This window comes from Brassica rapa, chromosome A06 (assembly GCF_000309985.2).
Source record: "Brassica rapa cultivar Chiifu-401-42 chromosome A06, CAAS_Brap_v3.01, whole genome shotgun sequence".
Classification (NCBI taxonomy): Eukaryota; Viridiplantae; Streptophyta; class Magnoliopsida; order Brassicales; family Brassicaceae; genus Brassica; species Brassica rapa.
The window spans coordinates 20,305,409-20,324,016 of NC_024800.2; the positions used below are offsets into that span (position 1 = coordinate 20,305,409).

Sequence of the window (18,608 nt, forward strand, 5' to 3'; positions counted from 1 at the left end):
AAAGATAAAACAATATATGAAAAGAAGGAAAAAGGAATAATTATCGTTGAGAAGAATTCAAGGAACAAAACGATATATGAATGAGGGAGGCTATTGATACATGAATATACGGACTCCTTATGATTAATAATTAAATTAATTGATTAATGGTACATTCTGTCAAACCTCTAGACGATAAGTAAAACAACACCATATGAAACCTTGATTAGCCTCGCGACAATTCGCCCCGCGACGACCTTATTGTATATTCTTATAGTTTATTTCATTTGTTTAACCATTAAAATTGGAACATTGTCAAAAAGAACCCAACGTACTAAATAATTTTATAAATATATATAATGCAGCTGATGCTGACACTCACTAACACGTTAATATTATTCACCCTGACTGTTTCTATTTTTATAATGACAATCATCTTTCAACTTTGTGTTTTTGTTTTTGTTTTTATTACATAAAATAATGAAATGTTGTATTGTGGGAATGGGAGTAATGTCGCGTCGTCTGATTGTTTTATACGTGTTCTTAACTTTTAATTAATTAATTAATTATATTGTTTTCATGAGATTTGGCTATTTCTTGTTATCTGCTTATGGAGAAAAAAAGATGGATACGGGAAAATTTCCACTACTTTTAAATAAAATACTGAAATATTATTTTCACTAATTATTTTCGCAATATCTTTCTTACTATTTTTATTAATAAAATTCAGATCAAAATATCCAATAAATTTGTCTTCGAGTCCAACGCTTCCTTTCGCTTCAAACCAATAGTAAAGCCCATTAAAGCCATGTAAATGGAAAACATATAAGCACATTCTTAGATATGAACAAAATGTGTCTTGTGAGGTCCATAAAAGCCCATTAGTGACGACAAAAAGACCCCACTGGTGACTAGTTAAAGTAAAGACTCAAGTGGTAGTTTTGAATTTGAGAATTAAGCATCATATGTCATTAATACTTAGATTGAAAGGCAGGAAGAGCCGACTAAATTTATTATCTTTGTAAGAACAATAAATAAAAAGTCAAATAATAAAAATAAATTAAAAGGAGATTATTTAGGAGTAACAAAGGTTCAAAAATATGGGAAGAAGAGATGAACATTGATAAACTACATGAGCATTAATCAATCGTTTTATATTATAATTCATGCCGGTGCATCTAAGCCAAAGAAACAAATCTTTGTGTGATTTGGTTCTTGTTTGTTAAGTAACAAATGTGCGATGAATCTTCTTGATCGTGCACATATTAAGTAGATGAATTTACGAAGCACCAACACTAATTAAAGCTAAATGACTGTAATAAAATATAACAAAATTGGAAATATGCTCGTCTCTCAATCTTCTTATAAGCTAAATGACTTCCCGATTCATAAGCTATGCATCAAGTACGAGAAACGTTAACGTGACCCACATGCCACACTAAAGCTGATATAATATTTAAAGTTTTAATTCCGTTTCTTTCACTATGTGTCTATGTTTATGCATGTGTTATGTGTAATGCAAGTAGCAATGCCATGCATAGATGGCCCCCTCATGCATATATGATGGACATCAAACGGTTCCACGCGTATATGTAGTTTCTAATCCAAATGATTTGCCCTATTTGTAAAGCATATGCATTTTGATCACTATATGTGTATATATGTAGGAGATGTTATATCTTTTTGTGTCATGGCATGTGCAGTTCTATGGCCTTACTCATGAAGCCCACGTGACTCAAAGCTTGGTTCAAACTCTGGATGTTACATAAGCAATACGTTGATACAGAAATTCATTTATATATTAAAAGAATTTGGGTCCTAAGTCCTAACCAAACTGAATATGATTCAAAGCCCTTGATGAGTTAAGAAACTCGACAGGTAACAAGTATGAGGCCGTCCTTACGCTTTATATTATCGAATCTATCACACGTCATGAAAGTTGAATCCCCTTAAAACCGTTTGAAGAAAACTCCACTCAATATATAATTTGTTAAGTTTGCTCATTTTAACATTCATTTTTAAAATAATTTTTTTTTGTTGCCCATTTTAGTTAATTGCCTGCGCTCAAAGTTCTTGACTATGAGTCTTTACTGGTGGAACTGATTTTCAGATTATTAAGTTTCATGACATTAAATTAAGTTTATTTAAATTAAGTTTATTTATTTACTTAGCGACGTTACATTAGGTTTACACTATTCTTGGAATCAACATTGACGTATTAATTTAAAACAGTTCATAAATTTTAACATCATAACGATATACCATTAAAAAATTATATATGATTAGTTTGCAACTAATTAAGTTGACGTACCGATTTAATTCTTATAATATGATATTATCATTCCATGTTGCTTAATATTATTTTGCGAGTAAAGACCATGATAAACGATGAAAGTTTCTGGTACAACGACTACATATAAATCTCAGTTTGTATAGTTATGGTCGGTCATATGCAATGAAGACTTTTAAGTACATGACTTAATCAATATTACTCATCACGGATTCTCAAATCCAACCAAATTCAAGGACCTCATGTGTAGATGGCTTATCTGATCCTTTGAGTTCACTCATAGGATCCATCTTGGACCTCTTCCGAGCTCCTTCTTGTCTAAGTTTATCAATCCTCTGTTTTGTATAGATTAACTACATTTGTAGACTAATCTTTCATTTTTAATGATATTCACATATTTAGCAAAAAAGAAAATCCAACCAAATTCTCAATCTATTATTTCTCAAAGTACATATACGTATATCGATTACATTTTTAATCGAAATCCCTTTCTTATTATTTGAGGAGCATTAAAAATAAATAACCTTTAGTTCATGTGTTTATTACAAGTGTGCCATTTCTTATGTGGCAACTCCACAAGCTCTCTCACCTATTCTATTTAAAACTCTTTTGTTAACTAGAGTAATTACACAACATGCCATTGATCAAAACATTATAATTACTTTAGTTTTGTCTACATTTGTCACATATATACGTTGATACGTATTACATCAAATCTTATCATTTATTTCTTGCGTTAGTTACCTTAACCGAAGTTCTACGTATTATATCAAAGATTTTAAAATTATGTTAATTACCTTGACTGAAGTTTTTTCATTAATTTGTTTCAATACAAAAAAATTACTGACATACGTAGTGGTCTAATTTTTTATTCAAAAATAAATATAGATGCGAAAAATTAATGTGCAATTATCAACCAAAGTTTGTTTTTCTGTAAAATCCTAAAAGTATTTGATGATCAATACGTGCTCAAGTGATTGATTTTCTTAAAAATGCGAAAAAATATTTGTTCTCTTAAAAATATATCAAGAAAAAAAAACTTTTTTTCTTAAAATAATGAAACAGAAGAACCATGCATATGACATATACTTGCCCCGTTTCATTAAATTGTTAGATGATCTCCGCCTTGCGATTGTAGAAACTAAGGTACAATACGATTTTCTGGCATACACATATAAAAACTTACCTTAGGTGATCTATCGTAATTAAGATTTTAACGCCAACTTGCATAATGCAAATAATGGCGGAGCAAATTGCCCATGATTCAAATGTTATTTGCAAGGACGAAATTGATTGATGATTGGGAAAAAGAAAACTTCTAATAACTTTGACATATTTTTAAATTACAAATTTGGTAAACTGATGGTAATAATACGTGATTTGCAAGGACTTGACTTTTATATATAAGGAACGTAGATTAAGGTTCAAATGATTGTAATCAATTAATAATCGTGAATTTTTTTGAATTTGTTCAATTGCGATTGATAAAAGAAAATTTGCATTAACTATTTACAATATTAAAGTAATTCTCAACTAAGATTGGAGCGCAAGTTATGTGTAATATTCGATTTAGTTACGACCATTATTTTGAATCTATATGACCACACGGCGATTTCTTTTTAGTATAAATATACGGCTTCTATAATTCAGAAAACTCACCACACTTTTCTTCTCGACTTTGCTCATATCAAAACATTCTCTCAAGCAATCAAATGGTTGGTTTTAACTTTGTTTCCGATTTGAAACCATTCAAGACATTGTTTCTTTTATATTTTATTAGTCTATTGTTTATGTTTTGTTTTATTTTATATTTATAATTTATTTTATGCAAATAAATATACAATTTTTAAACAAAATTTTTGCAGCTTAATTTAGATTGACATATTAAATTTCGTCTAACCCTTACTTTATAACATATAGTATTTTTTGCTATGACTTTAATTTTTATTATGTCTACATATTAAAAGTGTAATATTTTGAAATCTATTTATTCCGCGCAGAGCGCGGGTTATCACCTAGTATTTATTAATTCAGACAGACAGATTTTTTTGGGGACTCAACCACCAAGTTAATGCTCTTCACATGTAAGGATCATTTGCCGTTACGGCCGGTATAGCCGCGTATCATGGTCAAGTTAAATAAAATTTCGGTTAGTAAAGTTGTATTTATATAGTTCGTAGTCTTCGTAGTAGTACCAGCAAAGCTCATGGCATTTGCGATTTATATATTATTTAGTAGTATATATTTTATATATATTCTATCCTATAGTAGACGTAGAACATGTTTATTACATCTTTCTTAGGTTCGGGTTCTAAGTTAAGATACGGTCTCTTAGCTCTTAAATAAAAAGCTAAGAAATGTTTCTTAAATGATAAATATAAAAGATGTCTCTTAACTTTTTTTAGTTAAAAAATAAGAGACCGTATCTTATATTATGCTAAGAACTTCAATTTAAGAGACCTGCAATAAACATGTCCTTGGCATCATAATCTTTGACCAGTATCTTATATAATGATTAGCCTATGATACGACACTTTGTCCTACTTTATTATCCATCCTGAAATAAATTACACAAAATAAAGAAAATGGTTATAGTGCATTTTCTCTTTAAATGATTGGAGACTTAAATTTCTAACATTTCCCAAATAATTGATTTAGACATTTAGTAATTATGATTGGAATTGCATTTATATTTTTTAAATATCTAATCATTGGACCATGGTATTTGTTAGCATCGCTTTAAGAGTCGATCATTGTATAGGTTTAAACAGTTGTAAAATGATCCAATATATGTTTTAAATGGATTGGAGTACAGATCGATTGTTCATCTTATTATTTTGCTATATCAATCTTTTTTTTTCTTTTTACTTAATCGTAAGGACTTAGCAAAATAAAAAGTTAAATTACGGATTTCGTTAATCGTATGTACATCAATTGGCACAATTTTAAATTTTCTTTATATTCTGACAAAATTTAGACTATGTTTCTATATGTTGTAGAAAAATAAAAATACTGCATCTTGCAAATTGTTTGGGCTTCCCTTGGTGATCTATTTGAAGAAAAAAAATGATAATCTTTGAATTTTTCACTATTCACAAGATTTTTTTTATTTTAAAAAAAAAGACTTTTTCATTCCTTCAGACTTGATTATATCAGTTACATTATTTAAGAAAAATTCATCATCATCAAGTTTGAAAAAATAATCATCAAAAACATTTCTTTTATTTACGCAATTCATTTATATTCGTATGGTAAATCTTACAATATCATGTCAATATCATTGGCATTTGATGACGGATACATTTGTAATCTGATCCAGATTCACTAGGAAAATCTTTAAGGCTCCATGAACTACTGATTTAAGTGATGTCCCTATAAGAGGGATCCAAAATAAGTTAATACAAAAGGTTAGGAAGTAAGAAAACCAAATATGAACTATGACTATCACCTTCTGGAATCCAAGCAATTATCTTGAAAATATCTCATAGAGTAATGCCTAAATGAGGTAGATTAATTTTTTTTTTCTGGCCAATGGTAAACAGAATAGTCTTTTTGGTAACACATAAGTTCGACAACTTAGTTTTATAGTATTTTTTGTTTTTAAAAAGGTTTGTAATATTTTAACATAGATTAGATTAGGTTAATTTAATTAATATTCTTGGTCGTTGGTATTCAAACTTGTGACCTGAAAAGAAAAGTTAATACATAATACATCACCTAGTGAATCTAGTTTGGTTTAATAGAAAAGTTAGAACACTTCCATTGGTTAGAGTCCATAAAATTTTCTTTAAAAAAACATTAGTATTATAATCATTTATTTTTGTTTCATTTTCTTAAAACTAGATAAATCATTTATTTTCTTTGGTAGCATGACATATGTCCTTAAATATGTAGACAGATTCTGAAAAGCTCTAAATTAAGAACTTTTGCCTTTTCTATCTTAATTTTATTATCTTTTTTTTTTTTAATATCGAGAACTCCTCCTGATACTTGTTGGAGATTCTCTTAGTTTAATGACTATAAATTTGTGTTCAAGAAAACAAGATGTGACGTGGTAAGACTGGCTTATTTCCGTTAAATTTGATTCCATATGTTTTTTGTATTGTTTCGATCCAAAATATATAGATATATGTAAAGTTCTGGAGCAAAGCAAATATCAAAATGTGATATTCATAAACAACAAAGAAAAACAACAAATAATATTTTTGAAAAAGCCAAATATCCTATTCAATCCGTAAGTTTATAGATATATAATATATGTTATGTATATTTATACATTTTATAGTGTAAATTTGGTCAGTTTTGAAGTTGTTTTCATGTTGTTTTCAGTATTGAGTTGCATACCAATATGATTTTTTATTTGAGTCAAATGCTTACATATGTTTTATATTAGACTCGTTTACATTGAATTATTTGATTTGTTTGATAATTTATGTTAAAAATGTTAATTTATTAATTTAATCATATTATAAAAAGTGACATTGATTTTTTTTTTTGCTTTGTAAAGAATAATATATGTTTATTCAAAATTTTGACATAAAATATCTAATATAATTAACAAATAAAATCGAATCGCATGATCCACAAATATTTAGAAAAAATGAATATTCGAGTAAAATGGAACAGGTCACGGATACTCGGATTTTTTCGGACAAAATCTTATGCAACGTAACGTACCAAAGTCAAAGGGTTAGTCCAAGACTTTAACATAATGAGTTAGGCATCCTTGATATTTGCCTTCACTAACGTCCTTTACTAACGTTAACGATCATTACAGACTCATTGTCGTCAAAGAAGAAATATATATCACAACTGATTCAGAAATTAATCAAAATTAAAGAAGCACATTTTTGAGAAAGGGTAGAAGCACATACTTTACGAAATCAAATAAATATTATATATTAAAAGAGTGAATTAATTACACAATACATGCAAACTTTTGATTAAAATTACAACGGGATACATATTTTATATATATTGCCACTGCAAATCCACATTCGGACTGAGTGCATTTTTAAACACGTATAACCAACACTTATAGTAACAATTTACACCCGAACGAAAAATTGCATAAAAACTCACTCAGACATTTATGAATATTACACTTATATAATGATATTATATATATCTTGGAAAATGAAAAATATTTTTCCAAAATATAAAAAAAATGAAGGATATAAAGAAAAGAAAAAACCTTGAAGCTTTTTTGTTTGTCGTCTCAAGCTTAGGGAGATGAATAAATCATCGCTCATCAGGTACACGGTCGGACCATGAAACCCGGAAAACCCAGTTAGAGACTGTCTTCTTCCTCAAACTCTTGAGCCTTTCATGGCTGCTTCTTGATATCATCCGTCCACAGTCTGTGGACTCTACGAATGTTTTGAGCCTCTTCAAGGCTAAATCGAGTGTATCCTCGCTCATATTAGCGAAACAAACCCTAAACCAACCCGGCTCGGTGCAGTGACAGGACGAACCGGGCGAGATGTTTAGTTTCACGTTGTAGACAATCTTTTTCCAGAGGTCGAGCTCTGCTTCGAATGTGTTTGTGTCCAAGAGGTGTCTCATGTCGACCCAACAGAACAAACCGGCGTTGCTTCTCAGGCAAGTAATCCCTGCGGACTCAAGACCAGACACTAGGCGTTTCTGTCTGGACTTGAGCCGTTTCTGATTCTCCTCGAGGTATTGGCTTGTGAACTTCTTGTCTGAGAGCAATGCAGAGAGAAGGTACTGAGTCTGAGAAGAGACAAGACCGAAACTCGACATTTTTGTCGCGGCAGATACGATCATGTCGTCGTTAGAGTAGATCGCTCCCACGCGGAAACCAGGAAGTCCAAGATCCTTGGAAAGGCTATAAACGACGTGGACTCTTTTAGAAACCTCGGTGTTTTCAAGTTTCTTGTCTTTCAAGACATCCATCACGCTGATGAACTGTTCGAACCCGAACATAGTGCCTGAGTAGATCTCGTCGCTAATGAGATGAATGTTCTTGGAAGTGATGAAGTCAACGAGAAGGTTGAGCTCACGTCTGGTCAACGCAGTGCCAAGTGGGTTAGATGGGTTGGTGACAAGAACTCCTTTGACTTTGAGACCAAGCTTATGGGCTTGTTGGTAAGCTTGTTGTAGAGCTGATTCCGTGATTTGGAAGCCATTAGAGCTTGAGCAGTGGATTGGCACAATCTCAGCTCCAGTTCTCCATTTAAGATCTCTATCAAATCTGTAATATATCATCAAAAAGCCAAAACGTAAGCAAAGAGTTTTAATGAGTTTACTTGGAAACCAAGTAAAGTAGGGTTATAATTATAACTTACCCAGGATAGTAAGGAGTAGGCAAGAGGAAAGCATCGCCAGGCTCAGCAAGACAAAACATGAGAGTCTCGTTCGCAGAGGTCGAACCGGCGGCTAAAACAATCTTTTTCGGGTCGAACGTGACTCTATTTCCTCTTATCTCTTCCATAAACTCAGCCATTGCCTAAAGAAACAGAATATATTCATGAGAATAGAGAAAATGATATGTTACTTTTGATGCAAGTATTAGGTTAATATATTTATCTATTTTAAAGAATACAAATGAAGCTTACTTTTTTGAATTCAGGCATGCCGTGATAGTCTTGAAAGAGAGCAAGCTCTTTGAAAATGGATTGACCTTTCCTCTTGAGACTAGCTGCGTCTGGGTTCTTAGCTAACCACGACTCGATTAAATCGAAGCATAGCTGATTCTCAGCAAGACCCATCTGGATCATACCATTAGGGTTCTTGATCTCATCGTAAGGATTCTTCTCGTACTCTTCCCATCCCAAGAAGTAGGATGAGTCTTGTCCATGACCATTGCTTGTCACTTTTGTCGAAAGCTGTTTCATCTTTTCTGATTTTAAGTCAAAGAGATTATGGTCGAAAAAAAGAGAGACAAAGAGATCTTGATTTAGTGTTTAAGACTTTAAGCTGTTGAAAAGTGATGAGATGTGTTTGGAGAAGCAATGGGTATGTTGAGAGGTATATATAGATAAACAATCTTACGACATTTTATCCCAAGAATAATAAAGTGTGACAATAGAATCAGAAACTAGTTAGACTTTTTTGACCGCCCAGACATAAACATAGTTTTAGTAAATGTTGGTTAAGACATGTGAGGCAACTTCTTTTTTATTGTTTTTTTAATATGACTCTAATAAATCAATCTGCTATTATTTGCAATTGTTCTTTAAAAATAAGTCACCCATCATTAATCGTGCATTCACACATGACACATACAACAATAAATCTAACTCTAAGTACTGGATGTTTTCAAAAACTTCCAATACTATACATACAAAATTGAATGACACATTTTGATATTAATGCCCTAATTTATCTGTTCGTTTACTAAGATCATTATGACGTATTAAACTAATGAAAGTTAAATGATTAGCCTTTACGCGTTTCCAGTCACCGCCGGGCCGTCCTTATAATGACCATCCTCTAGGGACTAAACATGACAATTAAAAAAGCAAACTCATATGCCATTAATGGTTTAATTGTGAAATTTGAATTTATTATGATTGTTATTTAATAATCCACTCATGAAGTCAGCAAGAAAAAAAACCTTTATGAGGATGATAAAATTTCGTGAGAGTGTGTATATCCTATTTTTTTCCATTACTAAGGCCATGATTAACACCAACTTTTAATAAGGTTCTTAAAGGGTGGGGTCTGCATATATCTCTACTAATAAAAGGGAGCTTTTGAGGCTCCATAGGGCGTCCACATCAGCGGAAAAAATTTATCCCGAGAGATGACACGTGGCATAAAATATAGTTTTACATTTTAATATTAATTATTTTCGAAAATTGTAAAAAATATGTAAACATACAGCATTAAAAAATGGAAAAACTATATTAAACATATGTAAGATTACTATTTTTCACTTAAAAAAAAAGACGGCTTATCTCCATATTAATGTAACATTACCGTTTTATAAAAAAAAACAAAAAACTCTACTAATAAAAGGGAGTTTTTGAGGCTCCATAGGGCGTCCACATCAACGGAAAAAATTTATCCCGAAAGATGACACGTGGCATAAAATATAGTTTTACATTTTAATATTAATTATTTTCGAAAATTGTAAAAAATATGTAAACATACAGCATTAAAAATGGAAAAACTACATTAAACATATGTAAGATTACTATTTTTCACTTAAAAAAAAGACGGCTTATCTCCATAATGTAACATTACCGTTTTATAAAAAAAACAAAAAACATTATATATAATTTCGAAAATAATAAATATAAGTAAAACATACAACATAAAAATAGAAATACTACATTAAACATAAATATGTTTGACTATTTGTCCAAGTTCTTCTATTAAACATTGCCGTTTTACATTAAAAATAGAAAAATACGTAAAGATTTAAACATCTATCTTAAAATATAAAATATAGACATTAACTAAATATAAAGTATAAAAAAGAGAAATATTCATCTCTACTAATAAAAGGAAGCTTTTGAGGCTCCATAGGGCGTCCACATCACCGGAAAAAATTTATTCCGAAAGATGACACGTGGCATAAAATATAGTTTTACATTTTAATATTAATTATTTTCGAAAATTGTAAAAAATATGTAAACATACAGCATTAAAAATAGAAAAACTACATTAAACATATGTAAGATTACTATTTTTCACTTAAAAAAAAAGACGGCTTATCTCCATAATGTAACATTACCGTTTTATAAAAAAAAAAACAAAAAACATTATATATAATTTCGAAAATAATAAATATAAGTAAAACATACAACATAAAAATGGAAATACTACATTAAACATAAATATGTTTGACTATTTGTCCAAGTTCTTCTATTAAATATTGCCGTTTTACATTAAAAATAGAAAAATACGTAAAGATTTAAACATCTATCTTAAAATATAAAATATAAACATTAACTAAATATAAAGTATAATAAAGAGAAATACTCAATATATAAAAAATAAAAATAATAAGTAAATATTATAAATATATAAATATATGAATTATATATACAATAATAAGTAAATGCACAATTTTTTAAAAATGGAAAGAGTATATTAAATATTAAACATCTATCTTAAAATGTAAAATATAGATATTAAGTAAATAGAAAATATAAGAAAAAGAAATACACAACTTAAAACAATGGAAAAAGTATATTAAGATTTAAACATCTATCTTAAAATGTAAAATATAGATATTACGCAAATAGAAAGTATAAGAAAAGGAAATACACAATTAAAAAAAATAGAAAAAGTACATTAGTATTTAAACATCTATCTTAAAATGTAAATCAATCTTAAAATATAAAATTATTAGTAAATAGAAAGTATAAGAAATAGAAATACACAATATAAAGAAAAATAAATAATAAGTAAATATATAATATAAGTGAATACCAAATTTAAAAAATGGGAAATTACATTAAGATTTAAAAATATATATTAAAATTTAAAATATAGATATTACGTAAATAGAAAGTATAACAAATGGAAATATACAATTTAAAAAATGGAAAACATACATTAAGATTTAAACATCTATCTAAAAATGTAAAATATAGATATTAAGTAAATTAAAAGTACAAGAAATGGAAATACATATAAATGAAAATAAATAATAAGTAAATAATGTAAATATATAATATATGAATTATATATGTAATAATAAGTAAATACACGATTTTTTTAAAAATGGAAAAAGTTCATCAAGCATTAAACATCTATATTAAAATGTAAAATATATAATATAAGTAAATACACAATTTAAAAAATGGAAAAAGTGCATTAATATTTAAATATCTATTTAAAAATATAAAATTTAGATATTACGTAAATAAAAATATAAGAAATGGAAATAAACATTTTAAAAAATGGAAAAAGTACATTAAGATTTAAGTATCTATCTTAAAATGTACTTCTATCTTTAAATGGTAGTAAATTATATAAAAATGGAAATACCACATTAAACAAAAAAAAAATGTATAGTTTTACATCAAGAAAGTCCCTATAAAACTCATTATTCCATCCACATCAACCTCACACTATTAAGAAAAATTTCAAAGCACTCGAGCAAAAAAATGGTTTCACTATCAACTCTTGCCGTCCCAGAAACCTTTAATGACATTGAATGAGATTTTTTTATAACAACAAACTTTTTGTTAGGTGGATTCATTGTTGGGAAACCCGCAACTTCCAAAAGCCAAACTTATTCATGGGAATTGAATTGCTTTTCATAGACTCAAATGTATTCTTACAAATTTAAATTAATCTAATCTATAATTTTATTGTTAATATTCATACTGACTCTTTCATGATCAAACCATTTCAGTTGATAACCATTCAAGCGTTTATCCCGAAACACTTCATTCCTCGCCGAATTAGGTATTGGTTCATGTTGGTTTAGTATTGTTTTTGGTTTACTAACCGGTTTATGATGGTCTTATTGTAAATATAATTTAAGTTGGTTTAGCATATATTATGTTTAAAATAACTTAAATTAAATAATAATAATATTATGCTTAAAATATAATTTTAGAGAGTTTTAAAATATAGTTTACAGAACATTATAGGTGATGAATTTAATTTATTAAATTCGTTTATTACTTAAAACTAAGTTTTTTAAAAAACATACTGAGTTATAAATATTAATGATGGATTGGTGAGTATAACATGAAGACAAAAATATAAATATCTGATTTTCAAAATAAGAAATTCAGCTTTTATTCAGATACTCAATATATAATATCTTAAATTATGTTTTAAAAAATATACATAATTTATATATATAGATTAATTTTCCAAACTTAAACTATTATATTATATATGAATAATGTTTTTAAATAAAAATAATTTCTGATTTAAAATAAAAATAAAAACAACAAATGTTTATTTTCAAATAATGGATGTAATTTACATTATACTATCATTTAACAAGTATTAGATACGTTTTGATATATCATTATTTTCTATTCCCAGAAAACAATAAATTGTTAAACATCAATATCATCTAGGTTAAGTATACGAACAATAAAATTTCAAACATCACAAAAAATATTTACATAACCATTATAATACAATAATTTAATCAAAAATACAATTAAAAAATATATTAAAAAGAATAGTTATATACTTAATATTTGAAAATAAAAGATATTTTTGCTAAAATTGTACCTACCTGGCCAAGGAGATCGACCATCTTTTTACGGATCGATCAAATGTTGAGCATGTGGTCGATCCAAAAATACTCTGCAGTTTAATAAAATCTCTAAACATTTATTCCAACACTCAAAAGATAGTTTTGCTAAATATGATAACTAAATAGCCAATAAAATTACAAAAAAATATTTAAATAGTAAAAAATATGTTAATTTAACGTGTTAAAATTTAAAATAAATTTTAATTATAACATGCATTTTAACATTTATATAAATATAAATCATAGCCTAAATATAAATAATTTAACAAATTAAATTAGAAAAAATAAAAATCCCGGGCGTAGCCCGGGTTAATCCCTAGTCTATACTATACTAAAAGGGGATATAAGCCATGGAGAGAGTGTCCACATAGGATAGAAAAATCAACCAATCAGAAAATCCGAAATTGCCATGTCATCTCATTTATTTTTCGTAAAAAATAAAAAAACAATGCGAAGGTGAGAATCGAACCCGGGTTAGTATGATATATATATATATATATATATATATAGGACAGTTACCACTAAGTCATTGAAACTTTCTTGGACACGTATACAAGAACCACTAAGTATATAATCACAAATTCTTATGTACATTTACAATAATATGAATTCAACTTTCAAGACTCCGATACTTTGTTTTGTAAAAAAAAATAAGTAAGTGACTAAGCTAATATATTCTTAGAAAGTGTGGGAACGTTGACAAATATGAAAAAACATAGATTTTTGTTTTCGTGACAAAGTTAAGAATTTTGTAAAAGTAAGTTTAACATATAAATTTTCGTGACAAATATGAAAAAACATAGATTTTTGTAAAATTTTGACAAAACAACTCATAACATACTTCTCTAATGTCTTAATAAAATATTATTTAAGGGTGCAATAATTAAATATATTAATTCAATAAATTTTGTAATTTATAGACAAAACAATAACACAACAAATTTTGAAACATTTGTTTAACCTATCAATTTTTTTTTCATGAGAATCCAACTAAACAAGATAAAAATAATAATTAGATTTAACAAATATTTAATTACCATTTTATTCAATTTTTATTAATTTCAAATTATCATAATGTATCTTTTTGAAGTTACAAATATGAAAAAGCATAGATTTTTGTACAATTTCACAAAACAACTCAAAACATATTTTTATAATGTCTTAATAAAATATTATTTAAGGATGCAATAATTAAATATATTAATTCAATAAATTTTATAATTTATAGACAAAAAAATACCACAACAAATTTTGAAACATTTGTTTAACCAATCGATTTTTTTTTCATGAGAATCCAACTAAACAATTAGATTTACAAATATTTAATTACCATTTTATTCAATTTTGATTCATTTTAAATTGTAATAATGTATATTTTTGAAGTTACAAAAAATAATGTTCTTTCTTTATTACACTAGCATTATATATAGATTCTATATACACAAAATAAATATAATATAACAACATAAACTTGCTTTCCCCGATTCATATGAAAACCTTTTAAGTTATCCACCAAAGCAAATTAATTAAATCAATGAAATTGTTAAAATACAGCAAATTAATGTATAATTTTATTTTAAATTAAATTATTTAAAAAGTGTATTTTCGTTAAAACAAAATAATAAATAAGTAAAACTGATTTGATGGTAATTTTTATGATATATATATATATATCAACTCTGTGAAAGAAATAGAAGCTTAATATGGAAAAAAATCTTAAATACAAAAACCTCTAAAAATTAACAAAAAAACTAATAAATTAAACTATGATATCACTTAAAAGCTTCTTTGACCATATTAATAAAATATTTAAGCGATAATTAGATAAATTTGATTTTTTTTCCAGCAACAAGTTTATTATTAATTAGCATCAGTTATTTCAAGATGTTTAAGAAATGGTGGACAAAAAAATAGGATGGACATTAATGATATATGAACTATGAATAGTACTTTGTGAAGCAGACTTAGATAACATATCTGCACATCCATTTTCAGTCCTTTTTTATGCCTAAATTCAATTTCTTCAGAGTAGTTATTCCACAAATAGATCGTATGAGATATTGTTTTGATATGTAGATTTGTTTTTTCAATGTTAAGAAGATTGATAACTGTAAAAATGTCTCCTTCGTATATGATATGTCTATAACCGAGTCTCCAACATGAGACAAGTTTGTTTAAAAAGTAAATAATTTTATTTTTCTTATATTATATAATCAATATATATTATTTACTGATAATAAATATATAGTTATTCATCTATCACAAATATCTATGCAAATATGTGAATCAAGTACAACAATCAAACAACATAATGATTTCCACAAAGAAAATTTAAAAAATATATTTATGTTATGTAGTCATATTTTATATTTTTTAAATAATGTAATACAGTATTATACATTATTTTTTTAGAATTGAGAAATACATATATCACTTAGACAAATTAAGCGATAATTAAACAAATTTGATTTTTATTTTGTGAGCAAAAAGTTTATTATTAATTAGCATTACTTATTTCAAGATGTTTAAGAAATGATGGACAAAAAAATAGGATGAACATAAATGATATATGAACTATAAATAGTTTTTTGTAAAGCTGACTTAGATAACCCATATGCATATCCATTTCCAGTCCTTTTTGATGCATAAATTCAATTTCTTCAAAGCAGTTATTCCACAAAGAGATCGTATGAGATATTGTTTTAATATTCAGATTTGTTTATTGATTGTTAAGAACATTGATAAGTGTAAAAATGTTTCATTCGAATATGATATGTCTATAACCGAGTCCCCAACATGAGACAAGTTTATTAAAAAGGTAAATAATTTCATTTTTCTTATATTATATAATAAATATATATTATTTACTGATAATAAAAATATAGTTATTCATCTATCACAAATATCTATGCAAATATGTGAATTAAGTACAACAATCAAACAACATAATGATTTCCACAAAGAAAATATAAAAAATATATTTATGTTATGTAGTCTTATTTTCTATTCTTTAAATAATATAATACAATATTATACATTATTTTTTAGAATTGAGAAATACATATAATATCTTATCCGCGCGTAGCGCGGTTAAAAAATCTAGTTTGCATAAAACCGGTTGCAGAAGTGGCTATATAAGAGTCACTTTTGGTCTGTTTCTTGTTATGTTTGCGGACCCCACTAACACGTGGCGATCCGCAATTAGTTTGTTTTTTTTAAGTTTTCTTATTTTTTCTTTATAAAAAAAACCAGACAAAACAAAAAAAAATTTTGAAAATCCAAAACCAGTTTTAGCGATAATGGTGCTTACTGCCTCATAATTCATAAGTTACTAAATATAGATATGGTAAATTTACCAGAAATCATTGTCTATAAAATTGACATTTTAAGAAATTTTATTTTAAGAAGTTAAGAATTTTTTTTATAAGCACATGTAAGTAAATGTCAACACTTTGACTTATATGATATACTAGGTTAAGATCCGCGCCTTGCGCGGAATAAACATTATATATATATAAATTGTTTTATATATTATATGTTTATAACATATTATGAAATAATAAATATATATTGAATAATTAAAAAGTCATTATCTACTACTTATATAATTAAATTGGTGCAAACATATAAATAAATTATATAAATAGAAAAATATATTTTCTATTTGATATGATATATAATTAAATTTAAATGATAGTAACATATATATGGTATATTTTAATATTAATATTTATTAGATGATGCTTTTTGCTATTTTTTTATCATTTGTATCTGTTATAGCAAAAAGTCTAAATTAGTGATAACAAAATTTTCATTGTGGGATTAATGGTTTAAGTAATTTATAATATTTTAAAAAATTAAGTTGTCAATATTTTTCAAATTTTTTATCAAAAAAATGTTCAAAGTAAATTTCAAAATTAAGATATTTATATATTTTTATATGGCATATAGTTTAATTTAAAATGATACATATATTTATATATCTTTTATTTTTGATACTTATTAAATGAGACTTTCAACTTATATTATTTTTTAATTATTTGTACAATGTCATATCATAAGTTTTAAATCATAGATCACAAAATTTGAATTTGAAACTTTTAACAGTTTTAGTAATTTATACTCGTTTTTAAAAATTCAAAATATAATATATAAATAATTTTTTAAATTTTTATTATATAGTTGCTATGATTGTTTAATTTATTTTAATAGCTTAAAATTAAACAAATATAATTATAATACACACTTATTTTATCAAATCTTTATTATTCAAAATCATTAATTGTCATATATATTTTAGCCACATTAGGAAATTCCGTAATCTTATTTAAGGAAATAATGAAGCACATTTAATAATGTATTTATTGTGGTTTAATAAAAAACTTATTATATATTTAGATGGACCAACATATTTTTCTAAGGATTCTAAGAATCATTCTAGTGATGACATGTGGCTACAAAAAAATGTTGCAATGCTTCTCAAATAATATATAGGGGATTTTAATAAAATAAAATAGGGGTGGTAAACGTAAAATTGGAAAACAAGGAAACTGACATACAAGAAAAGGGAAGAGAGACAAGTGGGATCAAACGTAGTGCCATTACCGACATCAAATCGCTTTAAGAATATGGATCGGCTCATCAAACTGATCCTGTATACGTATGCATATACGTATATATCTAAAATACGTTTATTTATAGAGAAGATGGTAAATCAAACCAGTGAGTTATATACTTTTAAATATTAACTAACAAAGTCAGGTGGACGAGATCAAAGCCAATGTTGGTAGCTGTTGGTTTATAAAACTATCAACTAAGTAACTAACTTATGTATATGCCCCCAGATTTTTAGGCGACGTTGTTCTATTTAACTTTGACTCCAACTATCAACTTTTTTTTGTCAACAACTATCAACTAACTTAACTGGAATATTCTTTGGTAGTTATGGTATATTATATTAATTGTTTCTTAAAAATAATAAAACCTGACGTCAGAAAATCGTTATTATTTCAAAATTTATAAATTTTAAAATGCATTTTGAGTTTTAAAATAATTAATAAGAGGTTGCCATTTTCTCAGTATATCTTTCAAGATTTCATAAAGCTCAAATTGATTTGATTGGTGCAGCCATTATGG

The 18,608-nt window shown here is 26.8% G+C and overlaps 1 protein-coding gene across 2 annotated transcripts; it reads right to left on the reverse strand.

Annotated features, from left to right (window-relative positions):
• Nucleotides 1-390: 390 nt before the first annotated feature.
• On the reverse strand, nucleotides 391-17,140 carry LOC103874018 (1-aminocyclopropane-1-carboxylate synthase 5). Of its 2 annotated transcripts, XM_033273689.1 has the most exons (4): nucleotides 16,783-17,140; nucleotides 8,848-9,926; nucleotides 8,578-8,738; nucleotides 391-8,483 (listed from the first exon to the last, which is right to left on the reverse strand). In XM_033273689.1, the coding sequence occupies exons 2-4, from the start codon at nucleotides 9,124-9,126 to the stop codon at nucleotides 7,511-7,513; spliced, it is 1,413 nt and encodes a 470-aa protein (XP_033129580.1). In that variant the 5' UTR covers nucleotides 9,127-9,926; nucleotides 16,783-17,140; the 3' UTR covers nucleotides 391-7,510. The 2 variants fall into 2 exon arrangements, with proteins under 2 accessions (XP_033129580.1, XP_009150670.2); XM_009152422.3 differs by lacking the exon at nucleotides 16,783-17,140 and having other exon boundaries at nucleotides 8,848-9,998.
• Nucleotides 17,141-18,608: the final 1,468 nt, after the last annotated feature.